The 16424-nt window shown below is 36.3% G+C and overlaps 1 protein-coding gene across 1 annotated transcript; it reads left to right on the forward strand.

Moving 5' to 3' along the window:
- The first annotated feature begins 6348 nt into the window (after positions 1-6348).
- Positions 6349-7540, forward strand: LOC18052064. Its single transcript, XM_024191795.1, has 3 exons — positions 6349-6506; positions 6610-6635; positions 7277-7540. Exons 1-3 carry the CDS (start codon positions 6416-6418, stop codon positions 7490-7492), a joined length of 333 nt encoding a protein of 110 aa, XP_024047563.1. The 5' UTR covers positions 6349-6415; the 3' UTR covers positions 7493-7540.
- The last annotated feature ends 8884 nt before the right edge of the window (positions 7541-16424 follow it).

Below are 16424 nucleotides of genomic sequence, written 5' to 3' on the forward strand. Positions count from 1 at the left end.
ATTGAAATTATTTTCCAATTGAGTAATAAATGAATAATGAAATTTCCTTTCATGATTTTAAGAAATGGATGGAGTAAAATTATGTCAAAGGCATTACACATATTTCTTCCCAGTAACAATTTGGAACTTTGTGCTTTGAAGAAGAATTGTAAGCTTTATTATAATTTCAAGAACTCAACACTCCTCATTGCTTTTTATCTACAAATGATTCACTTGAGCACCAGTTACAGAAAACTAATTAGCATTATATCTTGATCTTTGGTAGTAGTTGCAGGGTTGATGCCAGTGAAGCTCCGATAATATTATTGCCTTCAATATTACTATTTCACTCTTGATTTTTCAGGATCTGGGCTCATTGTAGGAAAGCATGTTCCTTTAGGATTGAATGAAGTAAGTGGCTGATTAATTAGTGGGAAGAAATTACATAGCCTGTAATTTTTTTAAAAAATTTCATTTTTAAAGAGAAAAAAATCATTTATGGGGTTAATTATCTATCTTGTTGAACTGTATTCTTGTAATTGAGATCAATCTGAAGTTGATGGCTTGTTTTTCAAAAAGAAAATCTGAAGGCTGTGATTGATTATTTGCGGGACGATGGAAATGTCTATGATTGGAACTTTTAAGACGTGGAACTCTTGAACCCTATGTTTAGTTATACACTTATATTAATTAATATGATGGTTTTATTATTATTATTATTATTATTAGTAGCGGCTACAAAAGATTAAAAGAACTTAAAGGCGTGGCTTGTGGTTTTCTTGCTATTTGGGCTTTAACTGCTGCCTCACCTGTCATTGCTGCTAATCTGGTCTGCCACTTCCATTTTAGTGTAATTACATAAGTTATCTTACTTGATTGATTAATTAATTAATTAGTTCGTGGATTGAATAGCCAAATTGATGAATTTTAATGTCTTGGCTTTGGGGCTGTTGGATTTTGCTACTGAAAAAATACATTTTGTAATTTTGCTGCTGCAAGACTGAATTTTGCATAGATTTGATGCTAGATGTTGATGAATTTTCATGTCTTGGCTTTGGGTTTGCTCGATTTTGCTGCTGGAAGACTACATTTTGTAATTTTGCTGCTACAAGACTAAATTTTGCATAGATTTGATGTTGCTGAATGTTGAGTAATTTGCTTGGTTTTGGATTGGACTTTGTGGCCTATTGGCTTGACTTTGGAATATTGATTAACTAATGTAATGTAAAGTTTGAATTGCATGTTTTCGGAATTTAGAAGTACTTTGGATATTTCTATGGATAATAAAGTTCACTAATTTAGTTCGTTGGTTTTGGATTTAATTGCATTTAGTAATTTATTTTCTTTCATATAATTTTTATAATTTAAATTTTAAATTGAGGAAGCTAAAATTGCATAATTTTATTTTAAATTAATAAATAAAATAAATAATCATTTTTTAAAAAACACACAATTGATATCCACAAAAAAAATACAATCCAAAATTTTCTAAAATAATGAAAATATAAAATAAAAAAATAATTTCCCTCTTTTAAGTTGTATGACATAATTATGACAAGTAAAATTTATCACAACTTGTGACGTGATTTTATCTGTCATCTTTTCTTGACGCTGGCTACAATGACGGTAAGGATAACCGTCATCCACCCCCTACGATGACAGTTTTTCCCTGTCATGATAGGTCTTTTTTCTTGTAGTGTACGTAGTCATTATTTTAGTTGCAACTCACCCGAAATCTTTATAATTATTCTTCTAATTGCCGAAATGTGTGTGTTTATACTGTTCAATTTGTTTATATGTTGTTATCTTTTTTTCCCTTTTTTTCTGTTCAGTTGTTTTATCTTTCTCTAGGCTATGGTCTTCTATAACAATTACTTATTTCGAAGTGAGAAATCTAGTGGTTTGTTATAATCATCGTATGTTGACAAATTTGTGCTATGGAAATTAAAGGAAGTTTCTATTGATCTTGGGCGAATCCCACTCATTCTTTTTCAAGAGAAAATTAAGATCACGCTTCCTATTAAAGTGAACAAAATATCTGAAGGTAGTGAACCACACATTGCCACTATGAATCTGTGCTATGATTACCAACTTAATTCCACTCACTACACCACATATATTGAAGTGCATACAGCTAGCTCATCAAGGATGTGCATGGGAGCTAGATATTCTTTCCGGTGAACCAAATTCTTTAAATAACCAAAATGCACTTTACAAGATATTTCAAAAGGAGGAAACGAAGTCACAGTTCCAAAAAAAGTGGTGGTCCGTAATCCACTTAAAAAAAGTTGGTGCCATTTCAACGGAATCCTCTAACAATCAAATGGTAATTACTAATTAGGAACACTAAGAAAGCCAGCTGTTTCTCAGTCTTCCTCATATTCAAACTGCTACATTTCATGTTACAACACTCAGCCAGCATTTTTTGGGTTGCATGAATTCAGTGTCACTGTCTGCAACTTGCCGCTAAGGCGGTCTCTCACGAATATGCTGTATAAGCTTTCCACGTGACGTATGTCGACACCATTTTTTTTCATTTTAGTTATTATTTATTCTTTGTTTCTCGCTTGGCAAACCTTAAAAAGGCAAGCGGTCGATCCCCCAGAATACGCACCTACATTGTTTTCTTTTTCCCATCACCGGAATGGCTCATCACGAAACAAAAACGTCACCGTAATCTTTGTTCTTGTTTTAAGTCTTACTTTCACCACTCTAGCCATCTCTTCTCGTTCCAGTAAGCTTATATATAAATATATTCATCATTTCGATTTACGAAAAAATAAAGAAACGATTGATTTGCAATTTGATCTTATTTGATTCATTTCCACTCTTTTCAGGTCGTTTTGTGGGGAACATCGCAGAGGTAACTAACTAACTCATCGCTCGTTTTTGAAAGCATAACACTTTGGAGCTTTAATTATAAAGGATCGGCGATCTTTTTCGGTTTTTATAGTTATGACGCTTTAATTATAACGCTTTGGATCTTTAATTATAACGTAGAATTTGAGTTCCGGTGACTTTCCGACAACGTCCAGTGGAGGTCCAGTGACTTTCTGTCAACTTCCGGTGAAATTGCAGTGACAGTTAATTTATATTTCTATATTTTCATATTAAATAAATAAATAAATATGTTTGTTAAGTTTCTTAAATTATTTATTAAATTTAATTAATATATAATTATTTATAATATTAAATTAAAGCTCCAAAGCGCTATGCTTTCAAAAACACTGTTAAGTAAATAAAAGCACCAGGTCGGCCATGCTACTAATCTCCACCCCGGCGTGGATCATCTCAGCCAAATGGTGCGAGCAGAACACGGGGACAAGCATGAACCGACTAGAGGCGATTACCAACCAGGGAAATATACCGACCAGAGGTATATACCGAGTCGGTACCCGTCCCCCAAAAAGCGGGAACACGATCCCACAGAATCGCGGTAGTTGCGCTGTTCCCAGAACCGTTGCGGGGGGTGCGAGATCCCACGTTTACCCATAATGCAGCGGTTAGAGTTCCATGAGGGGCTGCCACTACCCGAAAAAGGTGGGGTGAAAGGCAAATGGGAACGTGGGGACAGCGGCTATAAAAGAGGAAGAAATCGATGAAGAAAGGGACATAAAAACTGAGAGAGGGAAAACGCTGCCAAATTGCAACCAGACTATTTTCTTACAGATTTCGAACAAACTTCTTGAATCCAAATTATATTATTTTCCCGTAAACACCTTGTGCTAACTTAGGCATCGGAGGGTTTACGCCGGCAAAACCACCGGCGTCTCTGATCCGTTTTTTGTGAACGCAGGTCTAGTGAGGGAAAAGGGGGTGATCCCGATCTTAGTGGTTCGAGCAACAGTCGATAACGTAAACGTTGGTGAAAGAATCTGGTCGGTCAAAGGGCGAGCAAATTTCAGCATCAACATTTTGGCGCCGTCTATGGGAAGCTGGATAAAAAGCTACCACCGAATTAGTAATTACCAGAGAAACAACGAACGATTAGACATGGATTTGCCAAGGAAGGACACTTTGAGGGAGGATAACGAATCGGGGGAGACAATCACCCTTCGGGAAATTGCAAATGAAGCCCGAGAGAGGGTGATGCAAGATCGATTGGAACAGATGAAGAATCAAATGGAAACGCTCGCTACCATACTGAATGAGCTGAGAGATGAGCGGAGAAGGGATTGCGAAATCCCCGTGGGGAGAGATGATGTGGGAGCAGAACCCAACCTCCGGAGGCGTAGAGTCGATGAGATCTCTCTGCCGGCGGACCAACCTTATGGGGTGCATCCCCACAGAAGCACTGGTCGGGTCCCAGGGGAACACGTGGATGAAGGGAGAGACCAACCTCGCCCCGGACGGATACTGAAAATTAATGGTCGAGGGGCCAGTGTTGATGAAGGAGAGCTCAGACAGCGGTTGCAGAACGTCGAGCAGGAGCGAGACCAGATAGCTGTACTTGATCCTGATCGTGCTATAGAATTGGAGGGGGAGGTGCGCAGATTGGCGCAGGTGATAGAGGAGATGCAGGGCAAGAGAAAACCCCCGAGCTGGAGGATAATGCTAGATGAAGAATCTCCGTTATCAACTGAGATCATGAGTACCATAATCCCAAGAGATTTCCACTTCCCCGACCTCAAATACTCCGGGCGAAGTGACCCGTTGGTGCACATTGAGCATTTCAACGACATGACAGGTGTGCAGGGGCTGACACCAGCTCAGAGGTGCAGGATGTTCCCGTTGACACTAGAGGGACGAGCCCGAGAATGGTACCGCAAGCTGCCCCGAGGAAGTATAAAGGGGTATGAGCAGATGTGCCAGGAGTTGGTCGAGCAGTTCTGAGGGGCAGTGGCTCCAGAGGACGACATGATGGAATTGATGGGGATGAAGCAGGAGGAGCATGAATCCCTTCGAGATTTTGTAAAACGATACCACCGAGCCGTGCTGGATTTGGGAGCTTTTAATCACCCGCAGGCGTTGAAGGGATTAAAAGAAGGTGTAAGAATCGGTCGATTGTAGTATAACTTAATAAGCCCCCTCGTACAGAATTACTCGTCGGGGTATGAGCAGGCGAGACAAGATATAGAAATCGAAGAGGAGAAATCGGCAAGAATTAAAAGTGAACAGTTGGAAGAGCTGAGGTGAAAGGAGCGGAGAGCCCCGAAAGGGAGCGGGTTGGGAAAGCGAACTGGAGAATCTTCAGGGATGGGCGGAATATCAGCTCGGTCCCGCCCTTACCCCATAGCTCCGAGAGCACAGCAATTCCAACACAGTCGGGCTCAACCTCCGTGCCCCCCGATCCCAAAGCGGCAGCGAGAATTCCGGCAGATGGCTGCCCACCCCTATCACAACACTCCCAGAACATTAAATGCAACCAATTCCAGGGCTAGACGACCAGATCAGTTAGAGACAGTGCCAGCCCGAGGTGACATTCATGATAGCCGAGCAATTCAGCTGGTAGACCAGAGCTTGGCATATAGACAGTACACTCCATTAAAGATCTCCCTGGAGGAATTGTATGAGAGGATTGAGGTTGACATTGATAACTCTTATTTTTTATTGGGAAATTATCCACCAACCACCTAATTTTTCACACTTTATAAAAAATACACAAATTTACCTTCTTTTTTTTTTTTTGTAGCAATCTACCTGAAGTTTACAAAGTTATCATTGTTCCACTTCCATCATGACCTTGTTAGAATATTGTTGACATCAGAAGGTTAAATTTATCATTTGAACTAAACACACTAAAACATGACGTTTTCCTCTTGCAAGAACGGCCACCAATTGCTGGTGCGTTGGTGGTGCCCTTAATACACAAATAAAAAAATAAACTGAGACAAAAACACGAAACGTACTCAAATCAAAATTTCAAGAACCCAAATCATTTAGTGGATAATATTTGAAGGATTATTGCCATTGGTCATCACAGTAGTAATGTTAGCAATTGCTGGAAATACACCGTATCACATCCACAAGGCCCCTCATGGACGCCTAAAGCAGATTGGTAATGGTATGTGGGACGTGGCGATGGAGAGAAGGGACAGAAAGCATATCGAAGAGCTCTTCAACACTTTCAACTCGCCTTTCTAAAAGCTTTGCTTTTTGTAGAACCTTTGAGCCTCAACCGGCCACCATCATAAAAGGAATGTAAAGTTCCTTGCAGTACACGTCTTTGTAATTTTGGGATGCACGAATCAGTGTCACTGTCTGCAACTTGCCGTCAAGGCGGTCTCTCACGAATATGCTGTATAAGCAACCAACCGTGATCGATTCCGGCCAACACGTGTACGGGCAACGGCTTTCCACGTGACGTATGTCGACACCATTTTTTTCATTTTAGTTATTATTTATTCTTTGTTTCTCGCTTGGCAAACTTTCAAAAGGCAAGCGGTCGATCCCCCAGAATACGTACCTACATTGTTTTCTTTTTCCTATCACCGAAATGGCCTCATCACGAAACAAAAACGTCACCGTAATCTTTGTTCTTGTTTTAAGTCTTACTTTCACTACTCTAGCCATCTCTTCTCGTTCCAGTAAGCTTATATATAAATATATTCATCATTTCGATTTAAGAAAAAATAAAGAAACGATTGATTTGCAATTTGATCTTATTTGATTCATTTCCACTCTTTTCAGATCGTTTTGTGGGGAACATCACAGAGGTAACTAACTAACTCATCACTCGTTTTGATCTTATTTGATTCACTTCCACTCTTTTCAGGTCGTTTTGTGGGGAACATCGCAGAGGTAACTAACTAACTCATCACTCGTTTTTGAAAGCATAACGCTTTGGAGCTTTAATTATAAAGGATCGGCGATCTTTTTTGGTTTTTATAGTTATAACGCTTTGGATCTTTAATTATAACGTAGAATTTGAGTTCCGGTGACTTTCCGACAACGTCCAGCGGAGGTCCAGTGACTTTCTGGCAACTTCCGGTGAAATTGTTAATTTATATTTTTATATTTTCATATTAAATAAATAAATAAATATGTTTGTTAAGTTTCTTAAATCATTTATTAAATTTAATTAATATATAATTATTTATAATATTAAATTAAAGCTCCAAAGCGCTATGCTTTCAAAAACACCACCCCAATGATAACTTGTCCCGCCCTCGCTCGCGCTGAATATTAGGTTTACCCCTGCACTCTATCAGTGTTTTGGACGAATTTAGGGCTTTGGTAATATGTCACCGGCGATTTTTAGGTTTTTTTTTTTCTTCTTAGAAATTTTTAGATATTCTTTAACGTATATTTTTCTCTTTGTTTATTTTATTTATTCATCTGTAGTTGGAATTGACAGGAGTCCAACTCAGAGAATAGAAGCAGCGGCAGCGGCAACTGGACCGCCGTTTCTGGTGGAAGGCCGGTCCAGTCAGGTCCTAACACTTTTCACCATCATAAAAGTTGCACTGAGAATGGCGACAGCAACGAGATCGCTGTCCCCGATCCGAGACCGGTCCGGTCAGGTTCCAACCCTTACCATCAGAACGACAATCTCACGGCATCTCAACCATGAGCTCATTGATTCCATTTATAATCTTTCCTGTTTATGAACTTTTATAATTTTCGGGACGGAATGTTTCAAAGGTTTGAATGTTAGTTAATGAGATGAACTCTTTAGAATATTTTATTTTGCTTGATTTTTTTTAATTAATTTAATAATATTTTTTTTGCTTGATAAATTTATGCGGCTAACCCAAATTTGACTTGATTATTTTATTAATTTTGTTAAACAGATCAAATTCAGACATTTAATTGACGAATCACATTTCATTCCGCTAATTTTACCATTTGATAATAAATGTGGGCCTTCATTTTTTGCCGTGAAAATCATAAAATCATTTGACAACCATTCTTTGCTCGTGGGCCACGTCCACCAACGTATTCTTGTTTTAATATTTAAAAAGGGGTCCAGCGAGTTATTATTATTAGTGCTGTTAAATGAACGAGGGATAACAAAAACGACAGCACAAGTTTGTATTTTTTTGTGCTCTATTAACCCGTACTTGGAGTTGCCAAATTGCTGGAAATACACTGTATCACATCCACAAAGCCCCTCATGGACGCCTAAAGCACATTGGTAATGGTATGTGGTGTTGAATTAGCTGATGAAGCTGAATCAGATGCAACACATGTTGGAGTGCCAGCTGGAATCAAGCCAGCTGTAAATCTAATAGCTAGTCTGGAAATGAAAGAGAAAGATACACGTGAGAAGTTGAGAAGCTCCAGATGGTAAAACTGTTATGAAGAGATTCCCATACAGTTGGATTATGCAGCAATTAGTTAACAAATCAGTACTTATTAATTGTATTGAATTTAGTTAGATCAGAGTTAGTTACTCATTAGTTACATTGCTTAGCTGTAATTAGAGTACTCAGCAAGTATTAGATTCCATTATAAATACTTAGCTGAGCTCATTTCTGATTTTGATTTGCATTAATAATTGAAAGACAATTTCTCTTTTTCTTCTTCATTCGATCTTCAAATTCCAACTTGGTATCAGAGCTTGTGGTTAAAATGGCAAACAATGAATTTCAAGCTACAAGCACTAGAGCTTCAAGCTCAACTGCAAATCCAATCACAAACTCAATCAACAACACATCAGTTAACTCTTTGATTTTCAACACTCCGATCAAGCTTACAAACAGCAATTACTTGCTATGGCGATCTCAAGTTATTGCTGCGATCAATGCAAACGAACTTGAAGATCTGATTGATAATACTAAGAATCCTCCAAGTAGAATGATTGTTAATGTCGATAGCGATCAAACTGTGATCACTGTGATAAATCCGCAGTTTCAGATCTGGAGAAAAGTTGATCAACAACTCATGAGCTGGCTGCTTTCAACTTTGAGTGAAGAAGTGTTAAGTGCTGTCATTGGAGCAAGCTCATCTCTAGAGGTATGGCAAACACTCTCTGAACAGTTTGGTGCTAGATCTCGATCAAGAGTTCTTCACTTAAGAACTCAGATCCAGACAACTAGAAAGGGATTGATGAGCATTCATGAATATTATATTAAGATGAAGGTGAATCTGGATTCACTGAGAGCTGCCGGAAATCATATGAGTAATGATGATTTTGTGTTGTGTTTACTTGCTGGGCTTGGACCTGAGTATGATCCGATTGTTGCTACAATCAATGCTAGATCAGAAAGCATAACTCCATCAGAGGTTTATGGCATGCTGTTGAGCCAAGAAAACAGAATCGAACATCAGAATTCTGTCAGTGGAATGGATTTTCAAGCAAACATTGCTTACTACAGGGGAAACCAGAGGAGAAATTGGCAACCAAATTTCAATAACACTGGAAATGTTATCAATCAGAATGGAAGGCAATATGAAGGTAATTCTGGTGGAGGCAATTTTAATCCAGCACAGGAGAAAATGAAAGGAAAAGCTCACATTGATGAAGAAACACCTAAAGGACCATGTTAGATCTGCTTCAGGAAGAATCACACTGCTGTAAACTGCTGGTATAGGTTTAAGAAGAACTATGTGCCTAATTTTCCAGGGAACAAAAGAAGTGCTTATGTAGCTGAAGGTGCAGAGACAAAAAGTGGTGGCTGGTATCTTGACAGTGGAGCAACAGATCATGTCACTAATGATCTCAACAACTTAAGCATAAGTTCTGAGTACAAAGGAAATCACCAGCTTGCAGTAGGTAATGGTTCAAAACTTGAAATTGTTTCTGTTGGTTATTCATTGCTTGGCACACTTGAACCTGATATTCAGAAACACATTAAACTAAACCACATTCTTTTTGTACCACAAATAACCAAAAATCTAATTAGCATATCCAAACTCTTGAAAGATAACAATGTATGCATTGAATTTGACAAAACATATTGTGTTGTTAAGGACAAGAGAAGGGGGATTGTTCTCATGAAAGGTGTGGCTAAAGATGGACTGTACAAGCTGCTGAACCTGCCTCTAAACCACTCTCAAATCAAGTCCATTTTGTTATCTTCAGTTTCACATTCTAGTCTACTTTCAGTTTGTAAAATAAATAAACCTGAGTCTATGATGTCTGTTGTTTCTAAAGAATTCTGTACAAGCTGTAAAGACCAAAGAATCAACAAAACTCTTGATCTTTGGCACATAAGATTAGGTCATCTAAATGTTTCTGATCTTAAGAAAACATTGTCAGCTTGTAATATTTTGTTTGGTAATAAAATGTCTGAGTTGTCATTTTGCAAAGCCTGTCAATATGGAAAGATGCACAAATTGTCTTTCAAAAGTAGTGAATCAAAATCATCTACTGCTCTTGAGATTATTCATAGTGATCTTTGGGGTCCAGCACCAACTATTTCAAACCAGGGGTTCAAATATTACATTGCTTTCATTGATGACAAAACAAACTACACCTGGATTTATGGATTAGCTAGTAAGTCTCAAGCACTGTCAGCCTTAATTATCTTTAAAAACCAAATAGAAAAAAGCCTAGAGCTGAAAATCAAAACACTTCAGTGTGACATGGGAGGGGAATACAGAGCTTTTGAACCTTATCTCAGAAATGAAGGAATAGCTATAAGATATTCCTGCCCTTATACACATCACCAAAATGGGAAAGCTGAGAGGAAACACAGACACCTTGTTGAAACTGGACTGACACTCCTTGCTCAAGCCAATATACCTCTTAAGTTTTGGTGGGAAGCATTCTATAATGCTACTTATCTTGTCAACAGAATCAGCACACCTACATTGAACCATAAAACACCTTTTGAGGCCCTTTTATTCTAAGAAACCAAGTTATTCTCAAATCAAGATCTTTGGTTGTGAATGTTACCCTTTCCTAAGACCATACAATAGTCATAAGTTTGATTTTCATACCTCAAAATGTGTTCATTTAGGTTTCAGTAACTTGCACAAGGGTTATCTGTGTCTAAATCCAAATGGTAAAATTTATATTGCTGCACATGTCAACTTTAATGAGAATTCTTTTACTTTCCAAAATGATCCAAGTTTCATAGTATCAAAGTCCACTCATACACCAGAACCTGCAAACACATTTAGCAAGTTTATCTCAATATCTTTTCCTTCAGAAACCCAAAATCATGAGGGAACAGCAGCAAGTATAAGTTCATTAGAAGACATAACTAACTCAGATGATCCTTCTAATGAACAAAATCCTAACAACAACATTGATCAAATAAATTCAATGCGTGACAATGAAATCAGCACACCTGAGTCCCCACAAATTTCTTTCTCAAATAATTCTGAACCAAACACTCACATTCCAGAAACACCTCAGCCTATATATCAACCTGGACCTTCACATCCTATGACAACTAGAGCTAAAAATGGTATATTCAAACCAAAACTGTACAACACTGAAAAGTCTCTGTCTCTTGATACACCTTCAAGTGTAGCTGAAGCTTTGAATAATCATCAGTGGAAACAAGCAATGCAGGAAGAGTTCAGTGCTTTAATGAGAAATCAGACATGGTGTTTAGTTCCTCCTCAACAAAATATGAAGTTAGTTGGGAACAAATGGATCTATCGAGTGAAGCAGAATTCAGATGGATCTATCAACAAATACAAAGCTCGTTTGGTGGCAAAGGGGTTTTTACAAACAGAAGGTGTTGATTATCAAGAAACTTTCAGTCCTGTTGTCAAGGCAGCAACCATAAGGATTATATTAAGTCTTGCTGTCATAAACAACTGGAAGCTGAGACAAGTAGATATCAATAATGCTTTTCTCAATGGGGAACTAAGTGAAACTGTTTACATGCCTCAGCCAGAAGGTTTTGAAAATTCAGAGCATCCAGATCATGTGTGTAAGCTAACAAAGGCTCTCTATGGATTGAAGCAGGCACCAAGAGCATGGTTTGATAAACTCAGGTCAGTTCTGGAGTCTTGGAAATTTACTAGAACCAGATCAGACACATCTTTATTTTTTAAAAGAAGTGGGAATGATGTGATTATGCTGTTGATTTATGTTGATGATATAATAATAACTGGAAACAATAATGCTGAAATAGAACAGCTTATCAGTAATCTTAGCAGCACTTTTTCTCTTAAAGATTTGGGGAATCTTAATTTCTTTCTTGGCATAGAAGTGATTAGGAATGATGATACCTTAGTACTATCCCAGTCAAAGTACATAAAAGATCTGCTAGCTAAGTTTGAATTGAGAGAATGCAATGGAACTGATACTCCTCTGGCCACAACAGAAAAGCTTAGCAAAAACATGGGTGAAGATTTTACAAATGCAACTCAGTACAGGAAAGCTATTGGAGGATTACAGTATGCAGTGTTAACAAGGCCTGAAATTGCTTATGCTGTAAACAAACTAAGTCAATTCATGGCTAACCCTTTACAACCTCACTGGCTTGCTTGCAAACGAGTACTGAGGTATCTCAAGGAAACCATAGATTATGGCTTAACTTTCAAGAGATCTGATTCTCTAGATCTTGTAATGTATACTGATGCAGATTGGGGTAGTGACATTGACGACAGAAGATCAACTAGTGGCTATTGTGTTTTTCTAGGTGAAAATTTAATCAGCTGGAGTTCAAAAAAGCAGAGCATAATTTCTAAATCATCAGCAGAGTCAGAATACAGAGCTATGGCTTTGGCTTGCTCAGAGTTAACTTGGATCTGCTCAATTCTTAAGGAACTTGACATCAGACTTCAGAGTACTCCACTACTACTAAGTGATAGCACAAGTGCAGCTGCTATAGCCACAAATCCAGTAATGCATTCTAAGACTAAACATATTTAAATAGATATTCACTTTGTGAGAGACAAAGTTGAAAGGAAAGAGGTTGACATTGCTTTTGTGTCTACAAATGATCAAGTTGCTGATATATTAACTAAACCTCTTACATATCCTAAATTCAGCTTCTTCAGAAGCAAACTTAAAGTCTTTCCAAAAGACTTAAGTTTGAGAAGGGGTGTTGAATTAGCTGATGAAGCTGAATCAGATGCAACACATGTTGGAGTGCCAGCTGGAATCAAGCCAGCTGTAAATCTAATAGCTAGTCTGGAAATGAAAGAGAAAGATACACGTGAGAAGTTGAGAAGCTCCAGATGGCAAAACTGTTATGAAGAGATTCCCATACAGTTGGATTATGCAGCAATTAGTTAACAAATCAGTACTTATTAATTGTATTGAATTTAGTTAGATCAGAGTTAGTTACTCATTAGTTACATTGCTTAGCTGTAATTAAAGTACTCAGCAAGTATTAGATTCCATTATAAATACTTAGCTGAGCTCATTTCTGATTTTGATTTGCATTAATAATTGAAAGACAATTTCTCTTTTTCTTCTTCATTCGATCTTCAAATTCCAACTTGTGGGACGTGGCGATGGAGAGAAGGGACAAGAAGCTTATCGAACACTTCCTCGAATTAGATGTTTGACTCGCCTTTCTATAAGCTTTGCCAGCGAACTGAATAAAGTGCTCATATGATATTCTAGTTTTTCTTATGAAGACTCAAGCAAATGCAATATGTTCATTTTCTTATCTTTTGTACGTGAATCTACTTAAGCTTTTAAATTGTTTTTTGGAAAAAAAATACTTTGTCCAATCATGAATTTAGGAAATTGATTAAGGCTAATAAGTTTAGTGGAGAGCCCGCAACAGCTGCAAACGATTTAGGTGGGAAAGAAGGAGGTATTTTAGGGTTCTTCTTAACATTTGTTATATAATTTATTTATTTATTATTTATTTTTAAGATTTTTTGTTTGATAATTATTAATTTTTATATGCAACTTCTATTATCTAATTATTTAATATTATTTTTAAGATTTTTATTTGATAATTATTTATTATTTTAACATTTTTTAAAACTAAAAATTTTGTTTTTAATTTAGATAAAATAATCATTTTAAATTTTATGAGTAAAATAATCATTTGATAAATATTCCGTTAAATATCCTAACGGTGTTTAATGAGAGTGGAGCAGTGATTCACCTAGTAAACTTCTGGATTGTTGTTAAAAAAAGAAAAAGAAGAGTTATGTCGGTGGATAACTTCCTTTTTTGATTTTTGAGTTAGATGAACCGTTGGTCGTTGCAATTGTCCATGACGAGTTCGTTAACCGTTGTTTTCGGTATTCAAGATATTAAAAATTAAGAAAAAGGCGTTTTGCAGAAAGCGAGGCATAATTTTGTCATTTAGCTCGTGTGAATTCATCTATTATCATTTTCCTGACTTTTAAATTGTCGGTATACGGCAGATCAGCCTTGGTGCACAAGTTCTGCATTATTTATTTTCTGGCACCAGCAACTTGTTAAACAGGTACGCTGTACCTTAGCAGGGTCCAACTGTAATGCAGCGGCTGCATCTCGTACAGCCGCTTTTTATCATTTTTTTATTTGCGCATATAACCGGCCACCAAAAGTAGCGGTTATACAGGTTTTCCATAATAAAAAATTTGCCACGATGCACTTGCGTAGTAATAAAAATTTTCTTTAAACCAACTCAATTCTAACATAAAAAAATATCCCTATTTTATAAATTATTTGTCATGCCTATTTTAAAACCCATCTATACGTGTTTTTCTACCAATACTCTCATCTTATACTATGTATTATGTACCGTGCAATTGTAGCAAGGTAGGTGGACCCTTATTATTGAGAATTTGTGATAAAATTTAAAACTTATGGTATTTTATACATAATATTTTCATAATCATTATGTATCAATTGAATGTGGAGAGGAAACTAACGGTCGTACCACTGACCTTTGTCTTATTTTTAATTAATTACACTGCACCATCTTATATTTTATGAAAAATAAAATACACACTAGAATTTATAAATTTTTATATATAAGTCCTTTTTTGGGATAAAATGGTATTTGAAAATTTATATATATAGAAGTTACAAATTTTCATATATATATATTATTTGAAATTCAAAATTTAATAAAGATACATATGTAAAAGTATATGTTTTTAGTTTTTTTAGTTGAAAAAACAAATAATAAAATATTTATTTTTAAAAATTAAAAAATAAACATATTAGTCAAATTTACATATTCATATCAATTCATGTTTATTTAAATTTGCGACAAAAAAAAACAGTACCTAAATAATGATCGATAATTTTTATTTGTAAATGTATATTTTAATTAAATAGTTCAGATAAAATTGATTTATATTTTAACGGATTGGATCGAATTGAATCCAACATATAGAATTTAACATTTGATAAATTGGACTTTGATTTTAATAAAATCCAATAGATTTTCAAGGCTGCTCAAATCTGCTGACAAGGAGGGCTATACAGTTGCGATCCAGCAAATATGGATTACTGTTAATGGGTCAAAACAGAAAGGGGTCCTTGCGCTCAGCTTTCTGATAAAGCCCTTACTGTGGAGAAGTGGAAGTTACGGGCCAGAAACGTGGAGGCCTGGGAAAGGAATTTGATCCATTAGCGAGTATTTGGCAGCCCACACTAGCTCGATCAACATCGGCTAAAATGATTTCAGCCCATTTTTTATGCTGATAGGGGTCAGTACGACCGTGGTCAGCTAGTTATATACAAACTGATATTTATGCAAAAAAAAAAAAAAAAAAAAAAAAAAAAATCCTGAGTGGAGCTATTAGCACCCGTCTAAAGATCTTTTAAAACCCATATTCTAAATTTACCTTATTAAAATATTTAAACAATTGTCTGGAGTTCATAATATCCTAGTTAATTCCCAAAATAGCCCGGATTCACACCCCACCATGTCTCCTCCGTTAACCCCAATATTGCTAGTTGTTTTTCAATTTCGTCGTTAACAAAGGGAATGTTTGTATTTTAATTTATTTCTAAAATTTAAAATTGAGAGAGAGAAACCATTTTAAATTTTTTTATGGGGTTAATTAAGAAAAGGTTGCTAATATTACTACTTTTTTTTCTTTTAATAAAATACTCCTTCCATATTGTTCAAAATCTATTGTAAAATAGAGTGATTTTTTTTTTAAAAAAATTACTAAATATTAAAATTAAAATTTAACTTTTTAAAATAATTTTAAACATCTCAAAAGCAATCCCAAACTAACCCTATATATAATGCCTAATAGTAAAATGTTTCTTACAATTACTTATGTAATAGGAGAGTACTGAAGAAATAGATTTTTAATTTAATATAAATTTTAAGAAAACTAATTAATGAAGAACTATTTTCTAAGGTATAAGTCGATACGATACCATCCGTGAGCGGTCCAAATCGAAAATGTAGTCCCATCTAAATTTGCCGGACAGCATGCGACGGATGGGAAGCTGTTTAGATGACATTTTAGTTCATGAATATTTTTTTACATTTGAACCTCTATCGTGAGCCAACTTATCTCTGACCTACTCTTATAGAAATGTGTGTGTGTGTGTGTTGGGGGGGGGGGGGGGGGGTGGGGTTTTTTTTGTTTCTTTTTTTTAAAAAAGGGTTGGGGGGGGGCAAAAAAACCGAGGGTTAAAAAAACCAAACCAAACCACGGGTTTTTTTAAATTCGGT

This window comes from Citrus clementina, unplaced genomic scaffold (assembly GCF_000493195.1).
Source record: "Citrus clementina cultivar Clemenules unplaced genomic scaffold, Citrus_clementina_v1.0 scaffold_2, whole genome shotgun sequence".
NCBI classification, from domain to species: domain Eukaryota; kingdom Viridiplantae; phylum Streptophyta; class Magnoliopsida; order Sapindales; family Rutaceae; genus Citrus; species Citrus x clementina.